Source organism: Homarus americanus, unplaced genomic scaffold, assembly GCF_018991925.1.
Source record: "Homarus americanus isolate GMGI-L3 unplaced genomic scaffold, GMGI_Hamer_2.0 scaffold74, whole genome shotgun sequence".
Lineage (NCBI taxonomy): Eukaryota > Metazoa > Arthropoda > Malacostraca > Decapoda > Nephropidae > Homarus > Homarus americanus.
Window position 1 is genome coordinate 1,490,864 of NW_024716951.1, and position 10,482 is coordinate 1,501,345.

The 10,482-nt window shown below is 44.4% G+C and overlaps 1 protein-coding gene across 1 annotated transcript in view; it reads right to left on the reverse strand.

The window, feature by feature from the left end:
• Nucleotides 1-9,610: 9,610 nt before the first annotated feature.
• Nucleotides 9,611-10,482, reverse strand: part of LOC121858551 (sialidase-like) — a 20,639-nt gene continuing 19,767 nt past the window's right edge. Inside the window, exon 3 of the mRNA XM_042355041.1 lies at nt 9,611-10,173. Coding sequence (XP_042210975.1) covers nt 9,611-10,173 — 563 coding nt within the window. The remainder of the gene's footprint in view (nt 10,174-10,482) is intronic.

The window sequence follows — 10,482 nt, forward strand, 5'->3', positions numbered from 1 at the left end:
ACTGAGAGAAAATGATTCATTAATACTCACACCAGGAAGATAACCTAACCTAAATTAATCTGGTTTAACTTAATTTTAATGTTATCTAACTTAATTTGACTAAAACTATCCCTAGCCAGTGTTCCCAGTGAGATACGAAAGTATCATTTGGATACATTTTGACCAAGTGAATACTTTCTTAGGTCGCTGACCAAAATGATACGAAATGAGGACATGTTTACATTTGGAATACTATTTTTCCCTTTTTTATACCATTGCAGTACGTTTTGAAACTTTTTCCCAGTTCCATTCGAGACTTATGGAAACCAGTTAAGATTATACTCCTTATGGTGCTCGGCCACAAAGCACAATATAGTCAGGCAGACTGACCCAGTGACAATGGTCAGTGCGAGAGAATTTTAGTCTTTACGATACATTTATATAGGTTATTTTTTATGCGTCATTTCATTTGCACGTGATTTTTAGAAGCGACAACTCTCCTCGAGTTGTGTCCGAAAACGAATACTGTATCTCTTACATATCCAGGTATCCATGAAAGCTATTAAGAAGTTGTTCAGATGCCATAGATCGGCAGATGCTAATATAGTTTTTGAAGAGACGATTAGGAACAGAAGCTTTGCAGGGTGTCGAAACTTTATCGATCGGTTTTACTAACGCTGTTTCAGTCTACCATTGAGTCTCTTGACATGAACAGTTCTTGTACAGTCTCTGCAGAGAGCAGCAGACGTGACACTACGTCACTCACGCATATCATACAGATGGAGTCTCGTAAGAGGACTGCCGCCAATTACTGCGTGTTTATTTGCGGTATACTAGTTGAACAGTGAAGTGTGTCGGTTCCAACTGATGGGCAGTAGTTCTGTTAATTTTTACGTCGGAAATGTCTTTACTACGGTAGCTCAATAAAGGTATGTATGTTGTAATATACCTAATGATAATGGGTATTAAATGGGTGTTTCGGAATGACGATAGGTAACTTAAAGACGTAAAGATTACATTGCTGATGGTTGTTAATTGATTGTAATGAGTAACGTAACACAATGACAATGTGGTAATTTTTTACCCTTATACCCGTGTCGCTCTCAGTAATAACTATACGTTTGTGTGTGAGAAGGTATAGGGAATTGTTTGCATTATGGGCCACTTGCATGTATAAATAACAAGGCGTGAACTAATTTATATAAACATACATATATAAAAGAAACGGAGTGAAAGAACAGGATAAAAACAAATGAAAAATATAATAAAATAAAAGGAAAAATATATACCCTAAAAAAAAGGATCCCCTCCCCTCTCCTGTCTCTCCCCACGGAAAAAAAAAGGCATAAAGTCAGAACTACCGTCAGCCTCCGTGAAGTTTTCCCGCTAACTTCATTATTCAGTTGGATCAGCTCCCGAGTGCCCAAGTTGCTTAATCTCGATCCATTTCGGGGGGACTGAGGACCCGGGGGAGGCGTCGAGTGGCAGCCAAACTGTTGGACTCCAATCACAACTCAGGAGCCTCCGAATGTCTGCGATTTTAACCAAACATATTTTTTTTCTAAGGTACAAAACAATAAAAAAAATCCTCTCACTATGAAGCTATTTTGTGGGGGAGGGTTGTGTGTACATAACAGCGGCATAGACTTGACACGTAATTAACATAGAAAAAAAAAGTTCTGTGTAGCTTAATCAGTGAATGGAGAGAATTCGACGACGCGGTGTCTTTTGAGAAACTGCTGATCTCGTAGTGGTGTTGAAGCAGTCAGTCATTTAGTCAGTCAGTCAGTCAGTCAGTCAGCTTGGTATTTCTCTAGGTGCAGTTTATTCCAGGGTGACAGTACTGTTTCAACCTGAGAGAGAGAGAGAGAGAGATAGAGATAACAATGGATAGAGACACAGAATGAGATAGAGAAAGAGGTGAGAGAAAAAGAGAATGATAAAAAGATAGAATTAAACTAAAAGAACAGTAAATATAGAGAGGAGAAAACAAGACAAGAAAAGTTGGAAAGAAAGAGCCATAGACAGCGAGAGGAGAAGAGATAAACAGACAGACAGACAGACAGACAAATTCAGAGAAATAAAAGTTCCAGCAGCAGTGAGTCAGTAACTTGTAGTCTCTCGCCACACTATCAGTAACGTCCACAAGTAACGTTAAATAGTCACAGGAGTTTGGTAACGGTGCATCAGTAATGCCAGGTGTACTGTAGAGTAACACCTTTGTGGTAACAGGTTGAAGTTAGTAACGCTAAATATAGTCAAACAGGTGTGTGTGTGTGTGTGTATGGTAACGGTGTTTGAGTTACGCTAAGTGGAGAGTCACAGGTGTGTGTGTGTGTGTGGTAACGGTGTGTGAGTTACGCTAAGTGGAGAGTGTGTGTGTGTGTGTGTATGGTAACGGTGTGTGAGTTACGCTAAGTGGAGAGTCACAGGTTTGTGTGTGTGTGTGGTAGCGGGGAGTAGTCAGTAAAGTGGAGAGCGACAAACAAGATAGATTTTCAATATCCAACACTCGTACAAACTTTGATTAGATCATCCCAACTTGCCGACTTGGAATAGAAACCCCGTAAAAAGTTTTTGTCAACGCTTATTGAACCGTTTAAAGACCATCCCCCCTTCCCCTCCTTTCCCACCCCCATCCTTTTCCCCTCCCTCTACCTCCTGTTTTCCTCCATAACCTTCTACATTTTCTTTTCCTTTTTTCCTTTCCTGTTCCTCTTTTCTCCTTCCTCAGCATTTCCATTCTTGTTTTCCTCTCTTAATTTTCTTCCTTTCCTCCTCCATCTCCACCTCTTCTACCCCCTTTCCTCTTCCTTCTCCTCTCTTCCTCCATTCTTCTTCCCCCCGTTCCCTATTCTTCCTCCTCCCTGTCCTCCTCTGCCTTTTCTCTCCACTGTTCCTCCTCCTCCTCCCCCACCTCCACTCTCCCTCTTCCTTCCCCCCCACCTCCTCTCCCCCCCTCTACCTCCTCTGCCCCCTCCTCCTCCATATCAGCGATCTTAAATTGACCTAATCCATCACGGTCGAAGTGAAGATAAAGTTTCAACCACATATAAAAAAAAGGCTGAATATTGGACGTTATTTGGAACATAAGGAGACGAAATTAACCTTTTTCATTCCCTCATCTACACCCTTACCCTCTCCCCTCATCTACACCTTACCCTCTCCCCTCATCTACACCCTGACCCTCTCCCCCCTCATCTACACCCTGACCTTACCCCTCATCTACACCCCCCTACCCTCACCTGACCTACCTCATCTACACCTGACCCTACCCCATCTACACACCTGACCCTACCCCCATCTACACCTTGACCCTACCCCCATCTACACCCTGACCCTCTACCCCTGACCTACCCCCATCTACACCCTGACCCCTACCCCCATCTTCACCCCTGACCCCCCATCTACCTGACCCCATCTACACCTGACCCTACCCCATACACCCCACCCTACTCTACACCTGACCCTACCCCATCTACACCCCCCTACCCCCCCATCTACACCTGACCCTACCCCATACCCCCACTCTACACCTGACCTACCCCTCTACACCTGACCCTACCCCCCATCTACACCTGACCCTACCCCCATCTTCACCCCTGACCCTACCCTCATCTACACCCTGACCCTACCCTCATCTACACCCCACCCTCTCTCACCTACCCTACCTCATCTACCCCTACCCCCATCTTCACCCCTTACCCCCATCTACACCTGACCCTCTCCCCATCACCTGACCCTACCCCATCTACACCTGACCCTACCCCATCTACACCCTGACCCCTACCTCATCTACACCCTGCCCCTACCCCCATCACTATACCCCCCATACCCACCCATCTACACCCCCCTATCTACTACCCCCCCCATCTACACCTGACCCACCCCCATCTGGTACACCTACACCTGACCCTACCCCATCTACACCTGACCTACCCCACCTACACCCCTACCCCATCTACACCTACAGACCCTACACCCTCCCTAACTGCTGTACTATACATACTCTGTGTGTCCATTGGTGTGCTGGGCAGCTTCTACACAACCTAACCTAACTAACAACCTAACCTAGCCTAGCCTAACCTAACCTAACCTAACTAACTAACCTAACCTAACCTAACCTAACCTAACCTGTTGGATTACTCTGACCAAAAGGGTAAGAATGAATATGTGATGATTAAGGTGAGAACGTGGAGGGAAGTGAGGAGAGGAGGGAGGAGGAGGGGAAGGAGGGGGAGGGAAGGAGAAGGAGGAGAGGGAGGAGAATAGGGAAGGTGAAGGGAACGAAGCTAAGAGAATAGAGTGAGAGTGCTTGGGAGGGAACGAGATGAAGGGTGTGTGTGTGTGTATGAGAGAGAGAGAGAGAGAGAGAGAGAGAGAGACCATGATAGAATAACAAAATTCACCTCAACAACACCCAAAAAAAAAAACCACAATCCTGTTTCTCGCCTACTCAACCACCACTACCCTCATCACCACCACCACCACCATAGCCACTTCTGGAGACAACGCCCCTATACCAAGGCCCCTCTAGGTGTGTTGAAGGAGTCACACGGAGTCCTCACAGCCACACCTCTAGTACTTCTCTATAGTTATCTACCCTGTCTCTCCACCATAGCCACTTCTGGAGACAACGCCCCTATACCAAGGCCCCTCTAGGTGTGTTGAAGGAGTCACACGGAGTCCTCACAGCCACACCTCTAGTACTTCTCTATAGTTATCTACCCTGTCTCTCCACTCTATAGGTTCCGGTACAGCGAAACCCTCCATATAAAGGACTTCTCTCACCATATAATCCGTTAGGTGGGGAGGAGAGGGGGGGATGTATAATGGTTCCTCTGTATAACGGATTTTCATCTCTATATAGTCCGTTAAAAAAAGGTTTCACTGTAGACAGATGCTGATTTCAGTAACCTGGTACCTATTGTTGATAAAGTACGTAGGTTAAGTTAGGTTAGGTTAGGTTAGGTTAGAGTTGAATCATTACGCTGGGGTGTCTAATGCTCACGTGATCCGTCTAGTTTAGTACTGGGCGGTTACAACATCGTTAACTGCTCCTTGTGTGTTGTGAGGTTACGACACAACAATTGGGTACATTTTCTTATCGCCACGAGAGAAGTTTTGTCAGGGATATCAATACAAGGCTTTAAAAGATAAGAAAAAACAGCATATAATATTACCCCACGTGTCTCTCTCTCTCTCTCTCTCTCTCTCTCTCTCTCTCTCTCTCTCTCTCTCCATGGAGCACTATAAACACCAGTATTACGGCACAGTGTGGAGGGAAATGCTCGAATCATTTCCGAAATGCAACAACGATTATTCTTTCTTTGGTAGAGATTGGGATGATGAAGAAGGTGGAGAGGGAGGGAGAGAGTGGGAGGAAATAGTTGAAAAGAAAGTAAGAGGGGAGTGGGAGGGAATAGAAAGAGGGAGGGGAGAATGGGAATGGAGAGAGGAAAGGAGGGAGGGAGGGAGAATGAGAGGGTGTAGAGAGAAAGTAAGAAATGGGTGGGAAAGTGGGGAGAGAATTGGAGACAAAAGAGAAGAAGGGTGAAAGCAAGCAGTGAGTGAGAGTCTGTATGGCAGGTCCTGTACCATGAGAAGGAGAGAGAGTGTCGCAGAGGGGAAGGAAGGGAGGGGGAGTGGAAGGAGAAGGGAAGGAAGGAGCAAGCAAGGAAGCACTGGGAGGAAGGAGAAGGGAAGGAAGGAGCAAGCAAGGAAGCACTGGGAGGAAGGAGAGGGGAGAGAGAGGGAAGGAGCAGACAGTGGGAGGAAGGAGGGAGCAAGCACTGGGAGGAAGGAGAGGGGAGAGAGAAGGAGGGAGCAAGCACTGGGAGGAAGGAGGCAGCATCTCTGGTAAGCACTGATGGTGTGGCCACAAGCAACTTTCTTACACTTCTACTCCTCCTTATTTACATAATGGTTCTGACAAATCAGTTTTATGTTCAATTGTATAACTCAGAGGCTGTTGTTGTTGTATAATTGTTGTTGTTGTGTTGTTGTTGCTGTTGTGTTTTTGGTGTTATTGTTACGCTGTTGTTGTATTATTATTGTTGATGTTGTATTGTTGTATATTATAGTTGTTGTTATTGTTTTGTTGTTGCAATTTTTGTTTTTACCCAAATATATTGTTGATAAATTGAAAGATTGCATTGTTAATATATTATTTCGTCATTATTTAAGCCATAATGAAGCTTCTAGTTTATCATCATTATATATTGTGTTGTTTCATCATATTTTTCACTTAAATCATTATAACAGAGAGTAAATATTTCACGTACATTTTCTTTTATTCGTTCTCATTGTTATGTAAATTTATCATCGTTGTGTCTGGTGATAGTGTTGTTATGTATCCACTACAGCATTAGGTTAGGTTAGGTTGTTGTAAAATCACTTTCCATTCTATCGTGGAAATTCTGTTTTTTTTTTTTCATTGCGCATTGAGTAAGTCATTTGCATCTCATTATCTGTGAGATCAACAACTGAGAGAAATTGGTTAGCTGATTCTGATGACTGAACCAGAGAGGATATATTTATTTGTTCAAAGTATTTGGTAATGATATTTGATCTGTACTGTATGTCTGTTTATATTTATATATTTATTTATTTATTTATGTATTTATATATGTATGCTTCTACCCCTCGGACGGACCAACTCACACAGTTTATATAAAAGTTTCACGAAACATCGAGATTCGAGATACAAAAAATCACAAACACACACACACACACACACACACACACACACACACACACACACACACACACACGGCCTGCACTTTCAGCTTTTCCCTCGCAGTGAATATCTCAATTGCACCTGCAACAATAAAATGAAATTAGGATGTAACTAGCGCAAGCAAGGTAATTAGACAGTTAATTGAATTACTTGACAGCTAATTTTACGTGGCCTTACCAATGAGCTTAGGGAAGCATTAGCTGGCTCGTGTCGGATCCACAAACAGTGTCGGCCGCTTAAAGCTGCACAGTTTGTATATTTTTGTCATTGTTTTTTTCTTTTGTTTCTTTGTTGTGTTATTATTATGGGAGGCGGTGAATCTTTCTCCGTGTGTTTCCTCTGACTCCCTACACATGATAAACAAGAGCTAGTCACTTGTTGAATTGTAAACATATTCTAGGCCCTTGGAGACGTGTGCCTTTGTCTAATACACCTTGTTTGACCTCTGTTTTATTTACGTGTTTAATACTGGTCTTGTTAATGAATCTCTGAGGTCAAATATCAAACAATTTTAATGTAAAACTAATTATGTTAATTCCTCAAAATTAATTATACAATAGAATGCTAATTAATTAATACACCAATAGTTTAATAGGGTGATATTTAGTGCAGTGTTATGTAAAGGTTAAATAGTCGAGTTTAGAGAAGTGTGTGTGTGTGTGTGTGTGTGTGTGTGTGTGTGTGTGTGTGTGTGTGTGTACGAGTTGTTTAAAGTCTTAGGAGTACACCCGCTCCTAACCACCCCCTAAACTGACTCCAAACCACGACGTACCAATATTGACGTGGGTTGGGGGGTCTTGACTTGTACCTTACAGTATACAAACCACCCAACCACGACACTCTTTATACTATACGTGGTTAAGGTTTAATTCAGGGGTTTACAGTGATCTTTCTCCTATTTATTTTAAGTTAAAGTCACACTATCAATATCTTATCTTCCTCTTCAAACAAATAAAACTTAAACATTATTTTCCTAACTCTGAATACTTGAACTGTCCCTCCCTCCCTCCCTCCCTCCTACTCTCTCTCCCTCCTACTTTCCCTCCCTCCCTCCCTGTCTCCCTTCCTCCCTCCCTACCCTCCCTTAAGTTAGTGAAACCGTGAAACTAGTTTATTCCTCAAGTTTACCACACCTTGACGGCTATCGGCAGGAATTACACGATAACTTTTCTCAACCAAGTATTAAGGTGGCCATCTTATCTGTGTGTGTGTGTGTGTGTGTGTGTGTGTGTGTGTGTGTGTGTGTGTGTGTGTGTGTGTCTCAGATAACATCCTGCGAAGTATTTTTAACCTTTTAGTCCATGTACATTTTTCTCATTATATACCCTATCATCTTTAAGCAAAAACAATTATAACTTATAAATATTCCCTAATTATTTATCTGGAAAAATCTAACCAATATATTTCTATTTTTATGTAATATTCTCACGAGTAAATGAATATCTTTTATATATAATGTAAAATCCAGTAACATATCCCCTTGTCATTCTTCTTCGACTGGAACTTGAGACCAAAAGTAAATTGCAAAAGTATTCCCTAAATGTTGCAAGACACAAATCGAGTGTCTTTCAACCTTATAATCCGGGAGGGGGGGAGGTGTTGCACCCTTCACTATCACTCCCCCTACAAAGTTTTAATTGAATTCCAGCATGGATGAATAGACCACTCAATCCACTCCGCCTCTGTGTAGGGGTTCCTTTATCAAGCCGTAATTTAGCCTCCATGGGGCGGTATGTAGCGTGTATCTCTCTCTTGCCTCCTTGCTTGTGGTGCTGCTGGGGCAAGAGAGGTGGTGGTGGGAAGTTGTTCGGTTAGGCGTGAGGCGGGTCATACCTGTCTGTGAGGGGGACGAGTAGTTGAGGGGAGTGAGGGTGGTGGTGCGTTAGGGAGGTGGGTGCGTTAGTGAGGGGTGAGGTAGGTGGTAGGTTAGGGAGGGGTGAGGTAGGTGGTAGGTTAGGGAGGGGTGAGGTAGGTGGTAGGTTGGGGGAGGGGTCAGGGAGGTGGTAGGGTAGGGGAGGGTGAGGTAGGTGGTAGGTTAGGGACGGGTGAGGTGGTGGTGCGTTAGGGAGGGGTTAGGGAGGTAGGGGTAGGGGAGGGGTGAGGTAGGTGGTAGGTTAGGGAGGGTTAGGAGGTGGTAGGTTAGGGAGGGGGAGTAGGTGGTAGGTTATGGAGGGGTAAGGTAGGTGGTAGGGTAGGGGAGGGGTCAGGGAGGTAGTAAGGTAGGGTGGGGCGAGGGTGGTGGTAGTGGAAGTGGTGGCAAGTCACCCGTGTGTGTGTGAGGAGGGGGAGGGGGCGCTGCTGTGGTAGTGAGGTGTGAGGGAGGCGGTGGTGGTGCTGGTGGTGGTGGAGGAGGTGGCATTGTCTCCTCCACTACCTCCTGAACCCTTCCAATCACTTGTCTTATGGAAGGGAAACAGAGGGTGAGAAAGAGAGACACAGAGAGAGAAAGAGAGAGAGAGAGAGAGTGTGTATTCATGTATTTGGTAGATAGAGATAAATAGATAAGAGAGAGAGAGGAAGGAAAGACAACGACAGAGTAAAACATAAAGAAAATCTAGTAACTTTTGGTGAAATTCACTTTAAAATATAATCATTCCCCACATCAGCCTCGTATTCTGCCTGTGTAAATAACATAGACAAACCCACAAGTGTTTTTGTTATCCCTGTGAGAGTAATGCATGTCGCCACGGACCACCATTTAAGCCTCAGAATAAGTCAACCTACATAAATGGGTATAATCCTTCACCTAATAAGACTCAACCACGATAAAAACGAGTAACAAACACAGACTCATAACTCTCGCTGGTCTCTGTGTGTTTAACTTCCTAAATTTGCATTAATAAAACGGGAGGGAAATACCAGCAGACATTAGCATACAAAAGAGCTGGTGTATTATGTCGTGTGCTGGGCCGTCGGGACTGTCGTGTGCTGGGCCGTCGGGACTGTCGTGTGCTGGGCGTCGGGACTGTCGTGTGCTGGGACGTCGGGACTGTCGTGTGCTGGGACGTCGGGACTGTCGTGTGCTGGGACGTCGGGACTGTCGTGCTGGACCGTCGGGACTGTCGTGTGCTGGACCGTTGGGACTGTCGTGCTGGGCCGTGGGACTGTCGTGCTGGACCGTCGGGACTGTCGTGTGCTGACCGTCGGGACGTGTGCTGGGACGTCGGGACTGTCGTGCTGGACCGTCGGACTGTCGCGTGCTGGGACGTCGGACTGTCGTGCTGGACCGTCGGACTGTCGTCCTCGTGCTGGGACGTCGGGACTGTCGTGCTGGGTCGGACTGTCGTGCTGCGTCGGGACGTCGTGTTGACCGTCGGACTGTCGGCTGGGATTGTCGTGCTGGACCGTCGGGACTGTCGTGTGCTGGACCGTCGGGACTGTCGTGTGCTGGGCCGTCGGACTGTCTCGTGTGTACTGAGCCGTCGGACTGTCGTGTGCTGAGCCGTCGGGATTCGCTAGTTGTGTTTGTAATCAGGTGAATGATGACAGGTAGTAGATCACCTGTCCTAGTTTATTGTTTTTAATTTCCTTCCACGTCACATTAATATCATATTTTACTTAAACACTCACTCACTCAACACTTATGACAACAACAACAACAACAACAACAACAACAACAATAACAACAACAACAACAACAACAATAATAATAATAATAATAATAATAATAATAATAATAATAATAATAATAATAATAATAATAATAATGATAATAATAATAATAATAATAATAATAATAATAATAATAATAATAATAATAATGA